The sequence below is a fragment of the Pristiophorus japonicus genome, chromosome 5 (assembly GCF_044704955.1).
Source record: "Pristiophorus japonicus isolate sPriJap1 chromosome 5, sPriJap1.hap1, whole genome shotgun sequence".
Lineage (NCBI taxonomy): Eukaryota > Metazoa > Chordata > Chondrichthyes > Pristiophoridae > Pristiophorus > Pristiophorus japonicus.
In genome coordinates, this window is record NC_091981.1 from 55,981,133 (window position 1) to 56,008,809 (window position 27,677).

The 27,677-nt window shown below is 43.4% G+C and overlaps 1 protein-coding gene across 1 annotated transcript in view; it reads right to left on the bottom strand.

Moving 5' to 3' along the window:
* LOC139264345 (lysine-specific histone demethylase 2) overlaps positions 1 to 27,677 on the bottom strand; it is a 147,857-nt gene that overhangs the window by 6,009 nt on the left and 114,171 nt on the right. The window contains exons 17-19 of the mRNA XM_070880635.1: positions 25,844 to 25,960; positions 17,599 to 17,724; positions 15,008 to 15,130 (exon numbers count right to left, since the gene is read on the bottom strand). Of these exons, the coding sequence (XP_070736736.1) occupies positions 15,008 to 15,130; positions 17,599 to 17,724; positions 25,844 to 25,960 (366 nt within the window). The remainder of the gene's footprint in view (positions 1 to 15,007; positions 15,131 to 17,598; positions 17,725 to 25,843; positions 25,961 to 27,677) is intronic.

Consider the following 27,677-nt stretch of genomic DNA (forward strand, 5'->3'; position numbering starts at 1 on the left):
TCTCTCTCAATCCCTCTCCCTCTCTCTCTCTCTCTCTCTCTCTCTCTCTCCCGCTCAGCAGCACGAACGGCTGCAGAATTCTCCCTGGCTGAAGCACTTTCACACAGGTAGGAAGATGGTTTATTTAATCTTTTCTTGGCTTATAAATGTTTATTCAGGTTGGATTTATTTGTAGAAGTATAAATAAGGATTTATTGTCGAATTTAATGAGTTCCCTTCCCCCCCCCACCTCATTCTGGATGCCTAATTCGTAACCTGCGCCTGATTTTTTAATGTGTAGAACAGGTTTTTTCAGTTCTACAAAAATCTTCACTGGCTCCATTCTACTTTAGTTTGGAGTACATTTTCACTGTGGAAACTTTCAAATCAGGCGTCAGTGGCCGGACACGCCCCCTTTTGAAGAAAAAATTCTGTTCCAAAGTAGAACTGTTCTACCTGACTAGAACTGCAGAAAAAAAGTGGAAAATTGCGATTTCTAAAATAGTCCGTTCTCCACCAGTTGCTCCTAAAAATCAGGCGCGAATCATGTGGAAATTTGCTTTTAACATACGCTCCAGTTCTGGTAGAGGTGACTCATCCCATTAGTTTGAACTAGAGTGAACCTGGGTTCTAAAGTGATAGTGATGTGTCCCATTGACTGTCTCCTCTTACTCATTCATCACAGATGCATGATTCTACATCACGAGTTATGTAATTTGGCCTCTTTATCCAACTGAGTACTCTACCATTGAACTGTAAGGGTTAATTGTGTTTAAACTTCAACACCTTTTGTAAACCCTGTTTATCATTGGGAACTTGCCAACGGTGGCAAGTACTCGTCATTTTTCCCTTTTTAAATGCTGTACCTCGAATCAGTGCTGGTGGAATCCACACCTGAACTGTTAACCGATTTTTTTTCTCTACAGACTAACCTATGGAGTGTTTCCAAAATTTTGTCGTTCTGTAATAAGGCCATGAGATCAATTTCTGGGTAACACCTGTTATGGTCAGCATTTACTCTCCGTAAACTCGCTCATCCAAAATTCTGCTACCCATATCTTCACTCGCACCAAATCCCATTCATCCATCACCCCTGTGCTCACTGACCGAATGTATTTTAAAATTCTCATCCTGGTTTTCATATACCACCATGGCCTCATCCCTCCCTATCTCTGCAACTCTACAAGGTCGCTGTGCTCCTCCAATTTTGGCCTCGTGCAGATTCCGCTTTGAATCACTCCACCACTGGTGGCTGTGCCTTCAGCTACTTTAAGACCCAATGTCTGGAATTACTTCCTTAAAAACTGTCTATCTACCCCTCGCTCCTTAAAACCTACCTCTTTGACCAACATTTTGGTCACTTGTCTTTATGTGGCTCAGTGTTAAATTTGGTTTAATGCTCCTGTAAAGCACCTTGGGCTGTATTACTACATTAAAGGCACTATGTAAATACAAGTTGTCATTGTTGAGTCGTTTTATATTGAAGGTTTGCTTTGGACAGCTGGTGTTTATCCCTGCTGAAGACTATCAATACATTTTCCACCATTAGTTGTTGAGCACTGTTAAGTGATATGGCAAACACTAAGGTCACAAGTCGACTCTCATGAAACTATCCCAGCAATGATTTGCCACAGGCTTGCTATGATGCATGTGGGGAGTTTCACTGACCAAAAGCAACAAGGATCAGCCAGAATTTCATTTTAAACTCTACCTGAATCAAGGCAAAGATTTGCAATGGCTAATACAAAAGCAAAATACTGCAGATACTGGAATCTGGAATAAAAACAGAAAATGCTGGAAATCTCAGCAGGTCAGGCAGCATCTGTGGCAAGGAAGCAGAGTTAATGTTTTAGGTCAATGACCCTTCATCAATTTAAGATTTAGTTGAAGTGTTTACATAGTAAATAGGTGCAGGAGTAGGCCATTCGGCCCTTCTAGCCTGCACCGCCATTCAATGAGTTCATGACTGAACATGCAAATTCAGTACCCCCTTCCTGCTTTCTTGCCATACCCCTTGATCCCCCTAATAGTAAGGACTTCATCTAACTCCCTTTTGAATATATTTAGTGAATTGGCCTCAACTACTTTGTGGTAGAGAATTCCACAGGTTCACCACTCTCTGGGTGAAGAAGTTTCTCCTTATCTCGGTCCTAAATGGCTTTATCCTTAGACTGTGACCCCTGGTTCTGGACTTCCCCAACATTGGGAACATTCTTCCTGCATCTAACCTGTCTAAACCCGTCAGAATTTTAAACGTTTCTATGAGGTCCCCTCTCATTCTTCTGAACTCCAGTGAATACAAGCCCAGTTGATCCAGTCTTTCTTGATAGGTCAGTCCCGCCATCCCGGGAATCAGTCTGGTGAATCTTCGCTGCACTCCCTCAATAGCAAGAATGTCCTTCCTCAAGTTAGGAGACCAAAACTGTACACAATACTCCAGGGTGTGGCCTCACCAAGGCCCTGTACAACTGTAGCAACACCTCCCTACCCCTGTACTCAAATCCCCTCGCTATGAAGGCCAACATGCCATTTGCTTTCTTAACCGCCTGCTGTACCTGCATGCCAACCTTCAATGACTGTTGTACCATGACACCCAGGTCTCGTTGCACCCCTCCTTTTCCTAATCTGTCACCATTCAGATAATAGTCTGTCTCTCTGTTTTTACCACCAAAGTGGATAACCTCACATTTATCCACAGTATACTTCATCTGCCATGCATTTGCCCACTCACCTAACCTATCCAAGTCACTCTGCAGCCTCATAGCATCCTCCTCGCAGCTCACACTGCCACCCAACTTAGTGTCATTTGCAAATTTGGAGATACTACATTTAATCCCCTCGTCAAAATCATTAATGTACAGTGTAAACAGCTGGGGCCCCAGCACAGAACCTTGCGGTACCCCACTAGTCACTGCCTGCCATTCTGAAAAGTCCCCATTTACTCCTACTTTTTGCTTCCTGTCTGACAACCAGTTCTCAATCCATGTCAGCACACTACCCCCAATCCCATGTGCTTTAACTTTGCACATTAATTTCTTGTGTGGGACCTTGTCGAAAGCCTTCTGAAAGTCCAAATATACCACATCAACTGGTTCTCCCTTGTCCACTCTACTGGAAACATCCTCAAAAAATTCCAGAAGATTTGTCAAGCATGATTTCCCTTTCACAAATCCATGCTGACTTGGACCTATCATGTCACCTCTTTCCAAATGCGCTGCTATGACATCTTTAATAATTGATTCCATCATTTTACCCACGACTGAGGTCAGGCTGACCGGTCTATAATTCCCTGTTTTCTCTCTCCCTCCTGTTTTAAAAAGTGGGGTTACATTGGCTACCCTCCACTCGATAGGAACAGATCCAGAGTCAATAGAATGTTGGAAAATGACTGTCAATGCATCCGCTATTTCAAAGGCCACCTCCTTAAGTACTCTGGGATGCAGTCCATCAGGCTCTGGGGATTTATCGGCCTTCAATCCCATCAATTTCCCCAACACAATTTCCCGACTAATAAGGATTTCCCTCAGTTCCTCCTCCTTACTAGACCCTCTGACCCCTTTTATATCCGGAAGGTTGTTTGTGTCCTCTTTAGTGAATACCGAACCAAAGTACTTGTTCAATTGGTCTGCTATTTCTTTGTTCCTTGTTATGACTTCCCCTGATTCTGACTGCAGGGGACCTATGTTTGTCTTTACTAACCTTTTTCTCTTTTTACATATCTATCAAAACTTTTGCAATCCGCCTTAATGTTCCCTGCAAGCTTCTTCTCGTACTCCATTTTCCCTGCCCTAATCAAACCCTTTGTCCTCCTCTGCTGAGTTCTAAATTTCTCCCAGTCCCCGGGTTCGCTGCTATTTCTGGCCAATTTGTATGCCACTTCCTTGGCTTTAATACTATCCCTGATTTCCCTTGATAGCCACGGTTGAGCCACCTTCCCTTTTTTATTTTTACGCCAGACAGGAATGTACAATTGTTGTAGTTCATCCATGCGGTCTCTAAATGTCTGCCATTGCCCATCCACAGTCAACCCCTTAAGTATCATTCACCAATCTATCCTAGCCAATTCACGCCTCATACCTTCAAAGTTACCCTTCTTTAAGTTCTGGACCATGGTCTCTGAATTAACTGTTTCATTCTCCATCCTAATGCAGAATTCCACCATATTATGGTCACTCTTCCCCAAGGGGCCTCGCACAATGAGATTGCTAATTAATCCTCTCATTACACAACACCCAGTCTAAGATAGCCTCCCTCCTAGTTGGTTCCTCGACATATTGGTCTAGAAAACCATCCCTTATGCACTCCAGGAAATCCTCCTCCACCGTATTGTTTCCAGTTTGGCTAGCCCAATCTATGTGCATATTAAAGTCACCCATTATAACTGCTGCACCTTTATTGCATGCACCCCTAATTTCCTGTTGATGCCCTCCCCAACATCACCACTACTGTTTGGAGGTCTGTACACAACTCCCACTAACGTTTTTTGCCCTTTGGTGTTCTGCAGCTCTGCCCATATAGATTCCACATCATCCAAGCTAATGTCCTTCCGAACTATTGCATTAATCTCCTCTTTAACCAGCAATGCTACCCCACCTTTTCCTTTTATTCTATCCTTTCTGAATGTTGAATACCCCTGGATGTTGAGTTCCCAGCCCTGATCATCCTGGAGCCACGTCTCTGTAATCCCGATCACATCATATTTGTTAACATCTATTTGCACAGTTAATTCATCCACCTTATTATGGATACTCCTTGCATTAAGACACAAAGCTTTCAGGCTTGTTTTTTTAAAACCCTTCGTCCTGTTAGAATTTTGCTGTACAGTGGCCCTTTTTGTTCTTTGCCTTGGGTTTCTCTGCCCTCCACTTTTCCTCATCTCGCTTTTGTCTCCTTTTTGTTTCCCTCTGTCTCCCTGCATTGGTTCCCATCCCCCTGCCATATTAGTTTAACTCCTCCCCAACAGCATTAGCAAACACTCACCTAGGACATTGGTTCCGGTCCTGCCCAGGTGCAGACCGTCCGGTTTGTACTGGTCCCACCTCCCCCAGAACTGGTTCCAATGCCCCAGGAATTTGAATCCCTCCCTGCTGCACCACTGCTCAAGCCACGTATTCATCTGCGCTATCCTGCGATTCCTACTCTGACTAGCACGTGGCACTGGTAGCAATCCCGAGATTACTACTTTTGAGGTCCTACTTTTTAATTTAGCTCCTTAAATTCGTTTTGTAGGACCTCATCCCTTTTTTTTAAACCTATGTCGTTGGTACCAATGTGCACCACAACAACTGGCTGTTCACCCTCCCTTTTCAGAATGTTCTGCACCCGCTCCGAGACATCCTTGACCCTTGCACCAGGGAGGCAACATACCACCCTGGAGTCTCGGTTGCGGCCGCAGAAACGCCTATCTATTCCCCTCACAATTGAATCTCCTATCAATATCGCTCTCCCACTCTTTTTCCTGTCCTCCTGTGCAACAGAGCCAGCCACGGTGCCATGAACTTGGCTGCTGCTGCCCTCTCCTGATGAGTCATCTCCCTCAACAGTACTCAAAACGGTGTATCTGTTTTGCAGGGGGATGACCGCAGGGGACCCCTGCACTACCTTCCTTGCACTGCTCTTCCTGCTGGTCTTCCATTCCCTATCTGGCTGTGGAACCTTCACCTGCGATAAAACCAACTCACTACACGTGCTACTCACGTCATTTTCAGCATCGTGGATGCTCCAGAGTGAATCTACCCTCAGCTCCAATTCCGCAACGCGGTCCGTCAGGGGCTGGAGGCGGATACACTTCCCGCACACGTAGTCGTCAGGGACACCGGTGGCGTCCCTGCTTTCCCACATAGTACAGGAGGAGCATATCACGTGACCAAGCTCCCCTGCCATGACTTAACCCTCAAGATACACTTAAATTAGTTTAGTTACTGTGTGTTGCTTCCTAGTGAAATGAAGAGCCCCAAAGCTGAACACTTCTTAATCGAAGTAAGGAGATTGTATGGACCCTGGAGGAGTCAGCATAAAGCATAGCTTAATCAATCAATGTCAACCCCCCCCCCCCCCCGAGTCAGGAGCTAGAATGGAAGTGTTTCACAGTAACTCCTTAATGGAAGAACTGGACTTTGAAGTTTATTTACTGTAGAAGACCAAGGGCAATCATTCTAATCAAAAATCAGTTCACATAACAGGCCCTGCCACAAGCTTCACAATTCTAAAGTTTTACAGTATTGATAACAAAGGTTGGCTATTGGTTACTCGGAAGTGACTGGTAATATTTGCTGTTCTCTATCCTGGTTTCATCAACCTGACCTGCTCATGACACTACAAACCTTGAACCAATAAATACTAAAACCAAAAATCTAACAGTTACCCTTGATTGAGATTGTACCACTATTGAGTTACAAACTTATTGATGAATTGGTGGGGGACTTCAATATCCATCACCATGAGTGGCTCGGTACCACAACTACTAACTGAGTCCTGAAGATCATAGCTGGCAGACTGGACATGCAGCAAGTAGTGAGAGAACCAACACGAGTGAAAAACCTACTTGACCTTGTCCTCACCAGCCTACCTGCCGCAGATGCATCTGGCCAATACAGTATTGGTATCAGTGACCACCGCACAGTCCTTGTGGAGACCAAGTCTCGGCTTCACATTGAGGACGCCCTCCATCGTAATGTGTGGCATTACCGCCGTGCTAAATGAGATAGATTCGGAACAGATCCAATAGCTCAAAACTGGACATCCATAAGATGCTGTGGGCCATCTGCAGCAGCATTGTATTATACCATAATCTGTAACCTCATGGCCCGCCATATCCCTCATTCATTATAATCACGCCAGGGGTCCAACCCTGGTTCAATGAGGAGCATACCAGGAACAGCATCAGGCATACCTAAAAATGAGGTGCCAAACTGGTGAAGCTACAGCACAGGAGTACATGCATGGTAAAGACAGAGCTAAGTGATCCCATAACCAACTGATTAGATCAAAGCTCTGCAGTCCTGCCACATCCAGTCGTGACTGCTGGTGGTCCATTAAACAACTGACAGGAGGTGGAGGCTCCATGAATATCCCCATTATCAATGATGGCAGAGCCTATCATTCGAATGCAAAAGACAAGGCTGAAACGTTTGCAACCATGTTCAGTCAGACATGTAGAGTGGATGATCCATCTCAGCCTCCTGAGATCCCCACCATCACAGAAGCTAGTCTTCAATCAATTTGACTCACTCCAAGTGATAGCAAGAAATGGTCGAGTGCACTGGATACAGCAAAGGCTATGGGCCCAGACAATATCCCGACTGTCGTGCTGAAGGCTTACTCCAGAACTAGCCATGCCTCTAGACAAGCTGTTCCAATGTGACAATCAGACAATGTGGAAAACTGTCCAGGTATGTCCTGTCCATCCATCCCATCAGTCTACTCTCAATCATCAGCAAAGTGATGATAGCATTGTGGCCAACACCTTCCAAGAGGCACTTACGCAACAATAACCTGCTCACTGATGCTCAGTTTGGGTTCCGCCAGGACCAGTTGGCTCCAGACTCCATTACAGCCTTGGTCCAAACATCGACAAAAAAGAGCTGAATTCCAGAGGTGAAGTGAGAGTGACTGCCCTCGACGTCATCAATGACCTTCCCTCCATCGTAAGGTAAGAAGTGGGGATGTTTGCTGATGATTGCAGTGTTTAGTTCCATTCACAATTCCTCAGATAATGGAGCAATCCGTGCTCACATGCAGCAAGACCTGGACAACATTCAGGCTTGGGCTGATAAGTGGCAAGTAACATTGTGCCACATATGTGTCAGGCAATGACCATCTCCAACAAGAGAGCATCTAACCACTGGCCCTTGACATTCAATGACATTATCGCCGAATCCTCCAACATCAGCATCCTGGGGGATTACTATGGACCAGAAACTTAATTGGATCAGCCTTTCCACCATCTACAAGTCAGGAGTGTGATAGTATACTCTCTACTTACCTGGATGAGTGCAGTTCCAACAACACTTAAGCTTGACACCATCCAGGACAAAGCAGCCCACTTGATTGACACCACATCCACCACCTTAAACATTCATTCCCTCCACCACCGGTGTCATGGCTGCAGTGTGTGCCATCTACAAGATGCACTGCAGCAACTTGCCATGGCTTCTTCTTCAGTACCTATCAAACCCACGACCTCTGCCACCTAGACAGACAAGGGCAGTAGGCACATGGGAACACCATCACATACTATCCTGACTTAGAAATATATTGCCGTTCCTTCAAAGTTGCTGGGTCAAAATCCCGGAACAAACTCCTTTATAGAACTATGGGAGTACTTTCACCATGCAGACTGCAGCGGTACAAGGTGGCGGCTCACCACCACCTTTGAGAAATTAGGGGTGGGCAATAAATGCAGGCCTTGCCAGCGACGCCCACATCCCAGGAACTAATTTTTAAAAATCAACATCAAGAGGGGGGGGGGGAAAAATGGAGAAAAAAGAAAGAGACAAATAAGTCTTGAGAAAAGTCAAGGCTTTAAAGTGACGATTTGGGAAAAATCAAGCGGATTCTGTTTGGAAGGGTTAATTAGTTATCTTATAGTAAAGGATCCTCTGGGGAAGTGTGATCGTCATATGATAGAATTTCATATTAAGTTGGAGAGTGACATGGTCGAATCCAAAATTAGGTTCTTTAATTTAAACAAAGCCAATTACGGAGGTATGAGGACAAATTGGCAGAGGGAAATTAGATTAAAAGATAAGTAGATAAGAAATGGCAAACATTTAAAGAAATTATGAACAAATACACATTCCCTTGAACAAAAATTCCACTGGAAAAGTGGCACAGCCATGGCTAACTGGAGAAGTTAAGGATAGTATAAGAGGCTTACAATGTTGCCAAAAAAATAGTAAGCCATTGATGGTTTTAAAAATCAGCAAAGGATGACCAAGAAATTGATAGAGGGAGAAAATAGAATGAGAGTAAACAAGCAAGAAATATAAAAACAGATTGCAAAAGCTATTATATGTAAAAAGGAAGAGATTAGCAAAAGTAAATGTGGGTCCATAGAGGCAGAGACAGGAGAAATAATGGGGAAGAAGAAAATGGCAGAGATGTTAAACACATATTTTGTGTCTGTTTTCACAGTAGAAGACACAAAAGAACATACCTGAAATTGGGTCTAGTAAGAGGAATTTAAAGTAATGAATATTAGTAAAGACAAAGTACTGGCTAAATTAATGGGACTAAAAGGCAATAAAACCCCTGGACCTGATGGCTTACATCCTAGGGTTTTAAAAAATAGGTGGCTGCAGAGAATGTGGGTGCATTAGTTTTATTTTTCCAGAATTCCCTAGATTCTACAACAGTCTCCGTGGATTGAAAGGTAGCAAATGTAACCCCGCTTTTCAAGAAAGGATGGACATCAGTAGTAGAGAAAATGTTAACATTTGTTATTAAAGATCTGGTAATAGGGCACTTGGAATATCACATCATCATTAAGCAGAGTCAAAATGATTTTATGAAAGGGAAATCATATTGGACAAATCAATTGGGAGTTTTTTTTTTGAGGGTGTAACTAGCAGATAAGGGGGACCCAGTGGATGTAGTTTATTTGAATTTTCAAAAGGCAATTGATGGGGTGCCAGAGAACAGGTTGCAACAAGATTAAGGCTCATGGGATTATGGGCAATATTAGTTTGGACTGAGGATTGGTTAATGGACAGAAAACAGTAGGAGTAAATGGGTCATTTTCAGGTTGGCAGGTTGTAACTAGTGGGGTGCCGCAAAGATCAGTGCTTGGGCCTCAGCCATTTATAATCTTTATCAATGACCTAGCTGATGGAACAGTTGTACAGAGTCTTGGTGAGGCCACACCTTGAATATTGTGTATTGTTTTGGTCTCCTAATCTGAGGAAGGACATTCTTGCTATTCGAGTGCAGTGAAGGTTCACCAGACTGATTCCCAGGATGACAGGACTGACATATGAGGAGAGACTGGATCGACTCGGCTTATATTCACTGGAATTTAGAAAAATGAGGGGATGTCATAGAAACATATAAAATTCTGATGGGATTGGACAGGTTAGACGCAGGAAGAATGTTCCCGATGTTGGGGAAGTCCAGAACCAGGGGTCACAGTCTAAGGATAAGGGGTAAGCCATTTAGGACCGAGATGAGGAGAAACTTCTTCAGAGTGGTGAACCTGTGGAATTCTCTACCACAGAAAGTTGTTGAGGCCAGTTTGTTAGATATATTCAAAGGGAGTTAGATGTGGCCCTTACAGCTAGTGATTAAGGGGTATGGAGAGAAAGCAGGAATGAGGTACTGAAGTTGCATGATCAGCCATGAGCATATTGAATAGTGGCGGAGGCTCAAATGGCCTGCTCCTGTACCTATTTTCTATGTAATTTATCCAAGTTTGCTGACGATACAAAGCTAGGTGGGAAAGTAAGCTGTGAGGAGGATGCAAAATGGCTTCAAAGGCATATAGACTGGTTAATTGATTGGCAAGGTGGCAGCACATGGAGAATCATATGGGGAAGTGTGAAATTATCATCTTTGGCATGAAGAATGGAAAAGCAGAATTTTTATTTATTTTTTTTAAAGTGAGAGACTAGTAAATGTTAGTATTCAGAGGGTTTGGGCAGGGGGGGGGGGGGCGTTCCTTCTACACAAATCACAAAGTTAACGTGCAGGTACAGCAAGCAATTACGAAGGAAAATAGTATGTTAGCCTTTATTGCAAGAGGGTTGGAGTGCAAGAAGACAACTTGTTGCAATTATATAGGGCTTTGGCGAGACCACCCCTTGAGTACTGTGTACAATTTTGGACACCTTACCAAAGAAAGGATATCAGATGAGGTGCAACAAAGTTTCACTAAATTGATTTCTGGGGTGAGATGGCTGTCCTATGACGAGAAATTGAATAGAATGAGCTATACTCTCTGGCGTTTCCAAGAATAAGAGTGATCGTACTGAAACGTATACAATTCTTAGAGGGCTTGACAAGATAGATGCTGAGAGGTTGTTTCCTCTGGCTGGAGTGTCGAGAACTAGGTCACAGTCTCAAGGGGTCGGCCATTTAGGGCTGAGCTGAGAAGTTTCTTCACTCAGGGTTGTGAATCTTTGGAATTCTCTACCCTCCACAAGGGTATGGATACTCAGTTGATGAGTATATTCAAGACTCAGATTGACAAGATTTTTGAGCATTAAGTGAATCAAGGAATAGGCGGGAAAGTGGAGTTGATATCGGAGAACAGCCATGATCTTATTAAATGGTGGAGGACGCTTGATGGGCCGTATGGCCTACTCCTATTTCTAATGTTGTTATACAAGAAAACTACTGGATATAAAGACCTTAAAAGCAAGGCAACATATAGTGAAATTGGCAATTATATAAATCTTTCACTTATATTTCATAATGTATCCAATGTCAACATATTTATCCTGCAGCATATTGCATCAATGATGGTAGTCCTACCTTTTTTTCCACTTTACCAACCTGGACACTAGTATGATAGAGGTTTACTTGCTAAGTGTGTCAATTTATTTTTTTGGGAGACAACAGTATTATTTCCAACACAAGTCGGGATTTGCACAGCAAGCAGGCATTAACAATTTATCTTCACAAGTATTGTGTCTGTAAGCACTCTAGTAATGACTCCACGAGGTAAAGTATTGTACTTGAACTGTGATGACCTTAGTCCATTTATTGCAGCTCCTGAGTGAGGGTACAGCATGGTGAGCTCCCTTTTATACCTGGTTACCTGCCGTGTACAGGTGACCCCTAGGTCTCCACCAGTTGCACCCTCTGGTGGTACAAACATAGTGTACACAGTGTGATGATACATCCAGTAGGTCTTATGTAATTGCACATTGTGTACACAGGGTGTATACTTATATTATACATACACAACATCACTCTCCCTTAAGTCTTGTGCCACTGGCCTTTGCATTGTGTGCTCTGGCCCTAGACTTGAGTGCCCAAAGCCCTTGCACCTTGTCTATGCTTTGGCTTGGCTCTCTCCCTGTTGACCCCCAAGTCCTTATTGCCACAACATTGGGAAATGGTCAGCAGTGGACAGTTAGAGGTTGCAGTGGGGGTCGAGTGGGTTCTGGGTGTGATCCATGTGTGTCCATGGCTACATACATCTATTCCTGCCCCCCCCCCCCCCCCCATACATAGACCATGTGTGTGGGTCAACATCTGCATGTGCATACATGTACAGAAGGAAAGAACAAAAAAAAACATAGGATTAATTACATTACTGTTTGAGTTTTGCAGTAGTGGAACAAGTAAATTTTACAGGCAAGATACATACTTGGTAACACAGTCTTGCCCCTGGGTTGTATAGGTACAGGTGGATGAGGACGCTCATTCCAGAGTAACCGGACTGTGTCCAGGTTGTCTGATGGCGGTGCTGCACCCTCTGCCAACTGGGTCGGCTCAGATCGCTCACTTGGCTGAGTATCAGGGCCTTTGCCGTTGCCTAGTGGTGGGCAGAGCCACAGGAGTGTGTGGCCTCCCTGTCCTCCTTTGAGGGCTGCAGTGTCTCCCTGCTGTCCTTCAGTGGTAGTGGGAGCCTGGTCATCCCAGGTCCTGTTGGGAGGGCTGGAGGGTGCTAGCCTCTTGCTCCCGGTACTGGCCCTGGTGGCCTGAGAGGAAGAGCCAATCTGGGGCAGGGTACCTTTGCCATCCACTGATCGCTGGCCCTGCAGCTGGTATGCTTCCCGTGTGTGTGGCCACGCTCGCTGGGGCATCACATTGGTCCCGGAGGTGCAGGCTACATGATCGGGTAGCTCACTGGACCTGGGTGCTTCCGACGGGAGGTTGCCCTTGGTTTTGTCGGTGTACATGTAGAACCAGGCATCACATATCATTTCTTCGTTTACTGTCATAATACATTGGCTCCGACCGCAATCGCCCGACTCAACACGGTTAGTTACATTTACACACTTGCATTTGTCAATTACATCTTTTACATGTGTATTACCGGCATCGTTGTACAAAGAGTGGAACTGTCCCTTTAATTGTGATGGGTTGCCGGTCTCCTTTAGGAGGGCCTTGCAATCTTTACCCCAATCCGGTTCGCTGCTCGGCATCACTTGTTGCTCCCTCAACGCTGCCCCTTGTGGTTTGGCGCCGCCATCTTTACTTCAGGTGCTTCGCCTCGTGGTGCGGGTGCCATCTTCTTTCTCGCCACGAGGTAGGCTGCGGTGATCCTTTTCTCCCCAGGTTCTGCCACGGAAGCAGGGAAGTTGCCTGCTGCGTCGATTTTCTTCCTCTGGAGTCCTGCCACTGGAGCCTGGAAGGTGAGGTCGGGTCGTTTGAGCTGGATCATCTCGCCGTTGGGTTAAGCGGTCAGTGTCATCTCCACACATTCGAGTTGAGCGGCTGGTTTCTCAGGTGTCGTGCTGGATCCAAATTTGGAGCTGCGTAGGACATCGATCACCTGAGGCTGGAGTTTTCCCAGCTCCAATGGATTAGTTTCATCCATCTTCTTCCTAGCAGCATTGGACCATCACCAGCAATGATCCACAAAAGGTAACTTGTGCATGGCATCGCCATGGGACACTTGGACATCCACGCTGCCAACGACTAGGATGGTGTCATTTGTGTAGGTGAGCAGCTTCATTTGGATCGGGATCATTTTAGGTCGTTCGATTGGATTGTCCCAAAGGCCGTCTGATTCATCAGCGATTGGCTCGCTCGTGTCCCCCTCCATCGTGACTGGAACACCGTAGATTTCAACTTCCATTTTCAACGGAGAACTCTCGGTGGAGTCGGTAAAGACTCTATACCTCTGTGGGGCTGAGCTGCCTCATGGACTCTCTCCATCATCGCTGGAGTCCGGATGATCGGCCAACTCTTCATCGACTCAGTGAGTAAAATTTCTCTTGCACATTCGCTGGAGGTGGCCCGTCGTGTTACAGCCTTTGCAAGTAGCGGCACTGGTGGGCCGTGAGATTTCCTCCACAGTGCCAGCATGGGGTTGGCCGGTTGGCCCCATGTGGCGGACTCAGAGTTCTGTTCTCTCTACCCTGAGAGAGAACGCTTGCAGCAGCCTTGCCTCTAAAAGGCGCCAGTCGGTTTGCAGTACTTGCCGGGTTAGAGTCCTGGGGGTGAGTCATCCGCTAGGAATTGCAGGCCGAGGCCATGAACGCCTGGCTCACGTTAATTGCCTTCTGCAGGGTGACCGTGGTGTCCGCAGAAAGCAGCCTGTGGAAGAGGCCCTCGTGGCCGATTCCAATGACGAAGATGTCCCACAGCGCTGTGGTGAGGTGGTCGCCAAAATCACACGGTGCAGCCAATTGTCTGAGGTCTGCGGCATATTTTGCGATTTCTTGGCCTTCGGGCCGCCGGTGGGTGTAGAACCCACCGGTGTCTAGTTGTGACGATGCTCTCTTTAGGTTTGAGCTGTTCCTGTATCAGCGTTACGAGCTCCGCATATGTTTTGGTTGTTGTCTTCTCTGGGGCTAGCAGGTCCCTGACGAGGCCATAGATGGTAGGTCCACAACTGCTGAGCAGGATAGCTCTGTGCTTATCAGCCAGCGAGGTCGGGTTGTCTCCCGCCAGGTCGTTCGCAATGAAAAAGTGAGAGCGCCTTTCCACAAAGGCCTCCCAATCTTCCCATCGGCGAATTGTTGAAAGGTGCCAAGGTTAGCCATTTTTCGTGTTCATAATCTCGTCGCCAGTTATTGTGTCTGTAAGCACTCTAGTAATGACTCCACGAGGTAAAGTATTGTACTTGAACTGTGATGACCTTAGTCCATTTATTGCAGCTCCTGAGTGAGGGTACAGCATGGTGAGCTCTCTTTTATACCTGGTTACCTGCCGTGTACAGGTGACCCCTAAGTCTCCACCAGTTGCACCCTCTGGTGGTACAAGCATAGTGTACACAGTGTGAAGATACATCCAGTAACTTATGTAACTGTACACTGAGTGTACAGGGTATATACTTATGTTATACATACACAAGAATTGGTAATATTCCTTCATTACTTTTCTTTAATGGCATTTAAATTCTGCATTGTATTACCTGTTCCTTAAAAAGTTCACGGAGGACGTTCATACATAGTTCTACCACTTGCTGCTCTTGCATATCCCGAATTACAGCCACTGCATCTCCACTGATCACAGACATCAGAACACAATGCTCACCCTGAAAACATGTCAAAAAAAAATTGGAAATGAATGCAGGAGATTTAAAAAGAGATTCAAAATCATAGGAATTTGGACAACAATGCCAATGGGCATATTTACTGCTCTCTTGTGACCTGGTTCATACACTTCTAGTTCAAAAAATATGAACTGTCTGCATGGAAACCTTTCCAGGCATGGATGAGTCCCATAGACAAAAAGCAGCACATGATGCGTCACCATTGAAATTCTGCAAATTATTTGTTTGCATTGATACACAATATTGAAGTGTATTTGCAACACATCTGGCATCCTTGACCAAGCCAACATCCCCAGCATTGAAGCACTGACCAAACTTGATCAGCTCCGCTGGGCAGGCCACATTGTTCGCATGCCAGACTTTCAAGGTAAGCGCTCTACACAGAACTCCTTCTCAGCAAACAAGCCAAAGGTGGGCAGAAGAAACATTACAAGGATACCCTAAAGCCTCCCTGATAAAGTGCAACATCCCCACTGACACTTGAGAGTCCCTGGCCAAAGACTGCCCCAAGTGGAGGAAGTGAATCCGGGAGGGCGCTGAGCACCTCGAGTCTTATCGCCGAGAGCATGCAGAAATCAAGCGGAGGCAGCGGAAAGAGCGTGTGGCAAATCAGTCCCACCCACCCTGTTCAGTCACCTAAAGACTCATTTTTAGAGTGGAAGCAAGTCTTCCTTGATTCTGAGGGATTGCCTATGATGATGGTGTAAATATGGACCTCTTAATCACAACAACTCTTATGGTGCTGATGCAGTCCAGCTCGTAGCAAGCTGCCAACCCAGATGCATCTTTACAAATTGTTGAGTCATAATTCTGAATACTAGTCCTCACCTAGTCACTTAGTTGTTAAAGCTTTGGTTTGGATTGCCCAGAAGCCGAAGTGGGATTTCTCTGCCATCTGCAATGCAGATCACAAAATCCCATTACTAGAAAGATAGTAGGGCTTTGTAGAACATTGAAGCTGTGTTAAGAATTTGCAGTGTTCTTCAAACTTCTTCACCCATGGGTTAGAAGAAGAAGAGTGGGAGGAGGCTCATGTGGAGCATAAATACTGGCCTGGACCTGTTGGACCAAATGGCCCGTTTTGCTGCAGTAAATACTTTGCAATAAATTCATTTTGTTGTGCGATACTAGGATAGATTTGACAAACAATTATATTATATAGCAAACAATCACCACAAAATAGCAGTAAAAGTTACATTTTTATTATTAGCTGCTTCAGTTCACAGTTAATTCCTCCCTACAACCACCCAACCTCGGTGTGAGAAATGTATTTTTTTTTTTATATACAAGGTCAAGCAATCTTGACCGTGGATTGCATATGGTTGAGAATTTGATGCAAAATGGAACACCACCATCCATGCCAATACTGTAGGGGATGTTAAAATTGAACTTTGTTGTGCACATGCGCAGTTGTTTCACTGTTGTCACCAGTGCTCTGAATTCACCCACAATGTAAATGCTGTGACTTCAGACCACCAACAGCTTTATCATGTTACAAAATCAGTTCAGCAATGTAAACATGCCAGTCAATTATGTTTGACGGCTAGTTGCATTGAGCTAGATTTTCGCCGACATTGCAACCGGGTTTTCGCCGCGATAGGGGATTACGGGGAGCGGGCAGGGAAATGGACCCGAGTCCATGATCGGATCACCCATGATCGTCTTAAATGGCGGAGCAGGTTTGAGAGGCCGTATGGGCTACTCCTGTTCCTATTTCTTATGTTATGATCTTATTTGACCCTCCGTGGTGAAAACCCGGTTGACGGGATCTTCGGGCATCTTTTTGCAGCAGCGCTTGCACGTACCGCCGGGGAGAGGTGCGTCGACGTGCAACGCCGCGGATTGCGTTACCGTCGTACTTTCAGCACTCCGCCATGCTCAGAATACAGACAGGTCAATACAGCCCTGCCAGCAGCTGTAAGTATGAAGACCTGCAAAAAATTGTAAGTTAAAGTTTTTATTTTTTAATTCTTTTTCAGCGATTTAGCAGGCAAGAGTTGTGTGAATATTTTTTGCAATTTTATTTGTTTTGTTTTTCCCTCCTCCCAAGGCCTCTCTCGCAGCGCTACCGGCTCTGGACTAAAGTTGCCGAAAGTCACGTTTTGTGCCGCGAATCCTCGTGCAACGCCGACCATGGCGCAGACGTAAAGGCCGAAATTTAGGCCTAAAAATGGTGCAGCAAAAACGGTAATTTTGGTGTAAAACTACCGTTTTCGCCGACAACCAAAAATCTAGATATTTGCTCCTAATACTTTAGACAATGGTAAGGTAAAATGTGAGGATTCCCCTTTCTTTTAAAAAGGGGTAACTTATTTTGGGGTTTTCCCCCTTATTTGCATTATAACTGTCAGACTTTTTCTTTGCACTTCTTCACCTTATTGTAGCTTTAGGTGATTAATCAATGCATTAAACACAAAGCTAGTTATAAAGAGCAAAACCAATTCACTTACTTGTGGATCCATATCATAGAATACTCCAAATAGCCCACGTTTGTTCGGACTGGGAGGAATGTGACCAAAGAAGTCTGCTCCCTGAATTTTGTTCTCCCAAAATTTATATGGAAACTGTAAGGCAATCTAAAAGGCCAGAAAAAAGTATCAGTTTAAAAAGTTGGCTACTTTAGAAATATGAGTTATAATCAATTTCCAGTAAGAGAGCAGATTGATCCTTTTGTGGCACAAGATCGGAACTTATTATCCTAAAAGGACATAATTCTACAAATCTTCTCTCACTGGTTCACAAATGATTCTGCATTAGAGAGAAATATTATGAAAGTATGCAAAGTGTGATCTTTGGAAAATTCTGTGGGACAGAAGTTGGCACAATTTTAACTTCCTATCACACTTACATTCCTTACCACCAGGATGATCAAGAATTTATTCCTCAACATGTAGCAGAACCTTTCTCTGCTAAAAAAAACATTTTTGTGTTGACTTAACATTTTAGATGTTAATATAGTTCTGTATTCAAAAGAAATCAAGCTATACACATTTTTTTTTAATATAAAATACTCCAACAGTGTAATTCTGCTGAAACTCCAAGTATGTTTTGGTTGTTGCGAAGTAATCTTCATATAGCTTGTCTGTTAAATTTGAAAGTATTCATCATGTTGAGTTAAGTTTTATTTACATGGATTTAATGCAAAGATTCTGAACTTTTATCTTAAAAACAAACAAAAACGTTCTACTCAACTTAAAATTCCTGATACCAAGAAACATATTTATTGCTAATCTTTCGTCCCTTTCAATGATTAGATGGCTAGATCTACATACAGTACTCCAGATGGGTTTTGATCAAAAACATACAACTGCTTTTGAATTTATTCTGTCCCACTACTGATGCAATACAGTAACCTATTTGCCTTTTTTTCTGATTTCCAAAAGGCATTCAATAAGGTGCCACACAAGAGGCTATTAAATAAAATTAGGGCTCATGGGATTGGGGGTAATATACTAAGCATGGATTGAGGATTGGTTAATGGACAGAAAACAGAGTAGGAATAAACGGGTCATTTTTGCGTTTGTAACTAATGGGGTACCGTAAGGATCGGTGTTTGGGCCTCAGCTATTCACAATACAGATCAATGATTTGAATGAGGGGATCACATGTAAAACAGGTACAACGTCTGAAATCTGGAATCATCAGGACTGAGTCTGTGCCGAATTTTAGACAAGAAAATCAAGTCTGAAATCCGGAATCCTTGACTAAATCTGTGCCGGATTTCGGACCTCACCGCTCGCACTGGTACTCAGGGCTATCTGGAGCTGAAGGGAAGGATTCCTGACCTCAGTGATGGCTCTACCCCTCCAGGTAAGGTCAGTGAGCCTGGTGGCTGGTCATCGATGAGTGGGTCCCTGGGCGAGTGCGGACTGTTGGCGGAGTGCCACACTGAGGGTGGGCGAGGTGCTGAATTTCCTTCACTCGCCCATCTCCTCTACATCCTACATTCACGCCGCTCCTCACTGATTCACACTGCCCGCAGCCCCCCGGCACTGCGCTTTTTTGTTTCTTCCTCTCTCGAAGCCCGATGTCACCATCTTGGCCGCTTCAAAAGATCCGGTTTTTGAAGAATAATTCCAGATTCCGGCGACTCCATCAACTATGCGCAAAATGTCCAGTTTTCGGACAATTCCTGTTTTCGGCATTCCGGATTCAGGATATTGTACCTGTATAACCAAATTTTCTGATGATACGAAGCTAGGTGGGAATGGAAGTTATGAGGAGGATGCAGAGACACTTCAGGGGGATATAGACAGACTAAGTGAGTGGGCAAGAACATGGCAAATGGAATATAATGTGGAGAAATGTGAAGTTATCCACTTTGGTAGGAAAAAATAGAAAAGCAGAGTATTTTTTAAATGGTGAGAGATTGGGAAATCTTGATGTCCAGAGGGACATGGGTGTCCTTGTACATGAATCACAAAGTTAGCATGCAGGCACAACAAGCAATTGAGAGAGCAAATGGTATGTAGGCCTTTATTACAAGTGGATTGGAGTAGAAGAGTAAAGACATCTTACTGCAATTATATAGGGCCCTGGTGAGACCCACCTGGAGTATTGTGTACAGTTTTGGTCTCCTTACCCAAGGAAGGATATAATTGCCATAGAGGAAGTGCAACGAAAGTTCATCAGTCTGATTCCTGGGATGGGGGGATTGTCCTATGAGGAGAGATTGAGTAGACTAGACCTAGATTTTATAGAGTCTATAAGAATGAGAGGTGAAACATTGAAACATACAAAACTCTTACAGGGCTTGGCAGGGTAGATGCAGGAAGGTGTTTCCCCTGGCTGGGAAGTCTAGAACCAGGGTTCAGAGTCTCAGAAAAGGGATCGGCCATTTAGGACTGAGATGAGGAGAAATGTTTTCACTCAGAGTTGTGAATCTTTGGAATTCTTTACCCCAGAGGGCTGTGGAAGCTCAGTCGTTGAGCATATTCAAGACAGAGATCAATAGATTTTTGGGAATCAAGGGATTATGGGGAAAGTGCAGGCAAGTGGAGTTGAAGTAGAAGATCAGCCATGATCTCATTGAATGGCGAAGCAGGCTTGAGGGGCCAAATGGCCAACTCCTGCTTCTATTTCTTTTGTAGTAAATCTCTTCTGCACCTTCTCCAAGGCCTTAACATCCTTCCTAAAGTGTAGTGTCCAGAATTAAACAATACACCAGCTGAACCTAATCAGTGTTTTATAAAGGTTTAACATAACTTCTTTGCTTTTGTAGTCATTAATAAAGTCAAGGATCCAGTATGCTTTTAAAAAAAATATATATAAACAGCCTTCTCAACTTGTCCTGCCACCTTCAAAGATTTGTGTACATACTTATCCAGATCTCTCGGTTCCTGCATCCCTTTCAAAATTGGACCATTTAGTTCATATTGCCTCTTTCATTCTTCCTAACAAAATATATCACTTCACACTTATTGGCATTAAATTTCATCTGCCATGTCACCAGTTTGTCTGTGTCCTCCTGAAGTCTGTTACTATCCTCCTCACTGTTGACTACATTTCCAAGTTTTGTGTTATCTGCAAGCTTTGACATTATACCCTGTATATCAAAGTCCCGGTCATTAATATACCCCTGGGGAACACCACTCAATACCTCCCCCTACTCTGAAAAACAACCATTCACCACTACTCTCAGCTTTTTGTCCTTTAGCCAATTTTGTATCAACGCTGCTACTGTCCCTTTAATCCCATGGGCTTTAATTTTGAGAACAAGCCTATTGAATACCATTTTATCAAACGCGTTTTGAAAGTCCACATACACAACATGAACCGCACTACCAACATCAACCCTCACCGTTACTTCATCAAGGAATTCGATCAATAGTCAAACACGATTTGTCTTTAATAAATCTGTGCTGAATTTAACTTATTAGTCTTTTCCAAATGGCAATTAATTTTGATTATCTCTTTTAAAAAAAAAAGTTTCCCTCCACCGACGTCATGCTGACTTGGTCTATCGTTGCCTGCTTTATCCCTCTGCTCTTTTTTTAAAAAACAGAGGTGTAACATCTGCAGTCCTCTCGCACCCCCCGCCTCCTCATATCCAAGGATTAGAAGATTGTGGACAGAGCCTTCACAATTTCCACGCTTACTTCCCTCAATAATCTAGGATGCATAACATCCGGTCTGAGTGACTTTTCTATTTTGAAGACTGCAACCTTTTAAATACCTCCTCTTCAACTATTTTTATCATATTCAATTGCCTCCTCCTTTACTACTACATTGGTAGCATCCTCTTCTCTAGTGAAGATAGTTGCAAAGTATTCATTTAGTACCTTAGCCATGCCCTCTATCTCCACAGAAAGATTTCCTTTTTGGTCCCAAATCAGCCCTGACCTTCCTTTGACTACTCTTTTACTATGTGTTTGTAAAAGACTTTTGGGTTTTCTTTCTAATTTAGGCTCATACTCTCTCTTTGCCTCTCATTCCCTTTTTTTTTAAAATAAAAGATCTCCTCTGTCCTTTCTATATTCAGCTTGGTTCTCTTCTGTATTATAAGCCGTACAATTATCATAAGCCTCTTTTTTCTGTTTCATTTTAACCTCTGTGGGCTAGAAATTAGCCAGCCTAACACACGATTTAACGCAATTTTTTTTGCATTGTGTTTTTTTGTCATTAAAAAAATTGCCCAAAGGTTAAGAATGGTGGTTTTGAAATATCGCTGATAAAAGGGTTGCCAAGGTGCAATGCGGAAAAAAAAATAAAAATCGCACTGCCTAAATTTGGCCTTTCAGCGAACCCGTACTTGGGTGAAAGAACAACGCATGAGAAAAGCAGGCGTTGCAGCCTCAAACGTCGGTATGTAGGAAGACCTACAAAAAAAGGCAAATTGGAAGTTTTTATTTTTTAATTCTGTTTCAGCGATTTATAACTTGTGTATTGTGAATCTTTTCTGATTTTCTTATTTTTGCTATTTCTTTGTGTTTTCTCCCCTCCCACTGCCTGTATTTTTAACGTTGATAGGCCTCGAGCTAAAATTGGCGAGGTCGCAGTATACACCGCTAATCCTCATGCAACAGCGATTTTTATCGACAGATGTATTTTTGTGCCAACTTTACCCCCTTAAAAAAAAGTGTCAACATTTTTATTCTTATTTTACATTAAAAACCAAACAACGACAAAAACTGAATTTCTAGCCCTATATCTTGAGTCATCCAGGAAACTGTAACTTTGCATGTCCTTTATTTCCCAGTCATGGGAATGTGCCTACTCTGCATCAAAACCATTTCCTCTTTGAGGGCCTTTCATTGTTCAATTACTGTTTTGCCTACAAATTTCTGATACCAATCCATCTGGGCCAGATCCCTTTTCAATTCAAAGTTAGCTCTCCTCTAGTTAAGTATTTTTATGCTTGATTGTAACCTTTTCCTTTTCCATAACTATTCTAAACCAGTTGGTATTATGATCACACTTCCCTTATTGCTGTCCCACTAAAACATGACCCACTTCAGTCCCCAGAACTGGATCCAGTCCTGCTTCCTTCCTTGTTGGGTGGAAACATACTAATTAAGAAAGTTCTCTTATGAATTCAGGAATTCCTCTTCCTCTTTGCCCTTTACAGTGTTACTATCCCAGTCTATATTTGGATAATTGAAGACCCCATTATCACTACGCTGTCCTTGTAACTTTATGTAATTTGTCTAAAAATTTGCTCTGCTATCTCCTTCCTACTATTTGGGAACCTATAGTATATGCCAGTAGTGTAATAGCTCCTCTGTTGTTCCTCATTTCTAACCAAATAGATTCGGTCTTTGATCCCTCAACTATATCATCCATCTCCAGTGCTGTAATAGGTACTGCCACCCACATCCCATCCCTCCTTTATTCCTTCCCTATCTTTCCAGAATACTTTGTAGCCAGGAATATTAAGATTCAAATCTTCCCATCCTTTGAGCCAGGTCTCTGTTATTGCCACTATATCACTGTCCCATGTGGCGCTTTGTGCCTGCATCCCATCGATCTTATTTACCACACTACGTGCATTTATGTACATGCACTCCAAACCCATCTTAGAAACATAGAAAATAGGTGCAGGAGTAGGCCATTCGGCCCTTCGAGCCTGCATCGCCATTCAATGAGTTCATGGCTGAACATGCAACTTCAGTACCCCATTACTGCTTTCTTGCCATACCCCTTGATCCCCCTAATAGTAAGGACTATATCTAATTCCTTTTTGAATATATTTAGTGAATTGGCCTCAACAACTTTCTGTGGTAGAGAATTCCACAGGTTCACCACTCTCTGGGTGAAGAAGTTTCTCCTCATCTCGGTCCTAAATGGCTTACCCCTTATCCTTAGACTGTGACCCCTGGTTCTGGACTTCCCCAACATTGGGAACCTTCTTCCTGCATCTAACCTGTCTAAACCCGTCAGAATTTTAAATGCCATCAAATCTTACTGCCATCAAACTACCTCGCATTTGGCACCTGTCTGATCCCTCCTATTTATGAACTATTCTTTACTTGAAGGCCATTTGCTTCTCCCAGTCCTCTGTGTACCTTGTTTCTCTCATGTTTCATCATGGTGTCCATCCCTTTCCAAATTAGTTTAAGACCTTCCCCATAGTACGAGTTGCTCTGTTGACATGCAATCTGCCCACCTTAAACAGGTCCCTGCCTGCCCCAGAGCTGGTCCCAATACCCCAGGAATCTGAAGCCCTCCATCCTGTACCAGTTCTCCAGCCAAAATTGACTGCACTTATCCTACTATTCCTATACTCACTAGTGTAAAACATGGAGAATAATCTGGAGAGAACTACCTTGGAGGTCATGTTTTTTAATTTCCTCTCTAGCTCCTGAAACTCTCAGACTGCAGGACCTCAACTCATTTCCTTCCTTTGTCATTGGTTACCATATGGCCCACAACTGCCAACAATTCCCCTTCTCCCCTCAAAACATTCTCCACCCTCTCAGTGGAAGAACTTCCTGCACACGTAGTTCTCCAGGAAACATTAAGCATCCTAGAGTTTTCACGTGGCACAGGAATTGCAGGTAACAACTGGTATTTATATAGTGCCTTTAACATAGTGAAAGATCCCAAGACGCTTCACAGGAGTATTAGGAGACAAAACATTGGACACCGAGCCACATAAGGAGAAATTAGGGTTGTGGACCTGAAGGAGATTACAGAGATAGGAGGGGAGAGGCCATGGAGGGATTTGAAAACAAGGATGAGAATTTTGAAATCGAGGTGTTGCTTAACTGGGAGCCAATGTAAGTAAGCAAGCACAGGCGTGATGGGCAGAGTTTTGGATCACCTCAAGTTTACGTTGGGTAGAATATGGGAGGCCAGACAAGAGTGCATTAGAATAGTCAAGTCTCGAGGTAACAAAGTCATGGATGAGGGTTTCAGCAGCAGATGTGCTGAGGTAAGGGCGGAGACGAGCGATGTTACGAAGGTGGAAATAGGCAGTCTTAGTTATGCTGCAGATATGTGGTCGAAAGCTCATTTCAAGGTCAAATGTGACACCAAGGTTGCGAACAGTGTGGTTCAGCTTCAGACAGAAGTTGGTGAGAGGGATGGAGTCAGTAGCTAGGGAATGGAGTTCGTGGCGAGGATTAAAAACAATGGCTTTGGTCTTCCCAATATTTAAATACATTTCTGCTCATCCAGAACTGGATGAAGGGACGGGTCTCAGCCAATGTTCTCTTTAAGCTGCGCAACCATGAAGCTCTCTGGACCTCCAACACAGCCGGCTTGCCAGCTTTTCAATGCAACAAAACAAGCATGTGGTGTATTTTGAAGGGGCCGCACATCCCCGAAAATATTAACAGGAACACTGGTCTCCGTTGTCCCATCATTTTGCACATGCTTACACCATATTTTTATTTATTGCAAGTTGGATCCCTTTAATGTTGATATCTTCTATTTAGTTAATTTTAACATTATCCCTTTAGATCTAATTAATTAGTGATTATTTATATATTTACTTTTGTCCCTTGGTTTCAAGCACTTTGCATTTCCTTCCCGCACTGCTCCAAATTCCTGTTGCCACACTGTTTAGGAAGCTATTCCATTTGGCAGCTACACCCAAGCTCTGTGCCCACACAACTCGTGCAATTTTATTGCATAGTTCCTCATATGCCACACTTCCTATTTTAGCATCTATAAATTGGGAGGTTTTTATCCTCACCTAAAACATAACCTCATATTTGATGACTGCTCTTATCTTTTAATTGCAGATTTGGAAATTTGTCCAAGAGTTGCTAAAAATTCAAGCACATAGCACCGACAGTTCCCCGCTCTCATGTTCACTTCAGTAATGTCTTGGGAGGCTCCCAACAGTTTAATTAAATATGACATCTCTTTCTTTAATCTATCTTTTAACAATACAGTTTCCTCCTAACATTAATCCACTAAATCTCACCATAGTTTCAAAGTTGTTTTTTCACCAAAAGTTAATAAATTTACTGAATCAAATTTTTCAGTTATGCCGATCCATTTTTTAAATAATGTCTACTTTCCAATGTCTCCCAAATTTAAAAAATGTTTACTATACTAATTGCATCTCCTTTAAAGCTTGCACTATTTTTACAGAACTTTTAACTCTTTTCTTCAACCACAAAATAAAAGATACAATATTTGTCAATTTTACTGGTAATACAAAATTAGGGTGCCACGCTGCAGCTTCTCCGCCCTCTATCACCACCACCCACCTTTGGTACCTGATTTAATTAGACTTGTACTTACCTTTTCAATTACCCCTTGGCCGAGACTGTTGATGGCCTTAAGTTTCCTTTCAGATAGCGGTGGATAAAACTGAATGGCATTTTTCTGAAGGAGAGCTAGAGGAACAGTAATTAAAACCTGCCAAGAGAACACTCAACAATCAAGTAAATGGGATTAAAGCAAATATTAGCATTTCTAACTTATTTCAACAATTTAGAAGGTATTCATTGTTCTTTTTCCTACGACCGGTTCCCACCCTTCATGTTGGATCTGATAACAGCATGTGTGCAAAGGAACAATCTCGAAGAACACTAAAAAGGAAGGTGTTTAGGGTGAAATCCAAAGGCAGCTCAAATCCTACACACTAAATTTGCTACCAGAACCTGTAACTCTTAAGAGCACAAGAATTAGGAGCAGGAGCCCCTCAAGCCTGCTCCGCCATGGCTGATCTTAGATCTCAACTCCACTTCCCTCCTGATCCCCATATCCCTTAATTCCCTTAGTCCAAAAATCTAGCTATTTCAGCCTTGAACAAACTCATCGATTCAGCATCCACAGCCCTTTAAGGTAGAGAATTCCAAAGATTCACAACCCTTTGAGTGAAGAAATTCCTCCTCAGCTCAGTCTTAAATGACCGACCCCTTATCCTGAGACTAAGCCCAGTAGTTATTAGACTCTCCAGCCAGGGGAATCAACCTCTCAGCGTATACCTTGTCAATCCCCCGCAGAATCTTGTATGTTTCAATGAAATCACCTCTCATTCTTCTAAATGCCAGAGAGTATAGGCCCATTCTACACAATCTCTCCTCATAGGACAACCCTCTCATCCCAGGAATCAATCCAGTGAACTTATGTTGCCCTGCCTCCAAGGAATTCTTCCTTCGATAAGGAGACCCAAACTGCACAATTCCAGGTGTAGTCTCACAAAAGCCCAGTACAATTGTAGCAAAACTTCCTTACTCTTATACTCCAACCCCCTTGCAATAAAACCAATATGCCATTTGTCTTTCAAATTGTTTGCTCTATCTGCATGCTAACTTCCTATGTTTCCTGCAGGAGGACACCTAAATCTCTCTGAACACCAACATATAATAGTTTCTCACCATTTAGAAAGTATTTTATTCTTCCTACCAAAGTGAATAACCTCACATTTCCACACATTAAATTCCATCTTGCACTCTCACCTAGCCTGTCTATATCCTTTGCAGACTCTGCGTTCTTCTCACAGCTTACTTTCCCACCTAGCTTTGTATCATCGGCAAACTTGGATACATTACACTCAGTCTCTTCATCTAAGTCATTAATATAGATTATAAATAGCTGAGGCCCAAGCACTGATCCTTGCAGCACCCCACTAGTTACACGCTGCCAATCTGAAAATGACACATTTATTACTATTTTGTTTTCCGCCGATTAACCAATCCTCTATCCATGTTAATACATTACCCCCAACCCCATGAGCTCTTATCTTGCAATAACAACCTTTTATGTGGCACCTTATCGAATAGCTTTTGGAAATCCAAATATACTACATCCACTGGTTTCCCCTTTATCTACACAGCTAGTTACATCCTCACAAAACTATAATAAATTTGTCAAACACGATTTCCCTTTCATAGTCATTTTGACTCTGCCTAATCATTTCTAAGTGCCCTGTTAAGAATGCCAGCATTTTCCCGACTGGCCTGTTGTTCCCTCTAAGTTATCCAGGGGGACTGCCTAAGAAGAAGTTGTTCCCCATTTTCTCTCTCTCTCTCTCCTTTCTTGAATAGTGGTGTTGTTATTGCTACCTTCCAATCCGCTGGGACTGTTCGAGAATCTAGGGAATTTTGGAAGATCACAACCAACACATCCA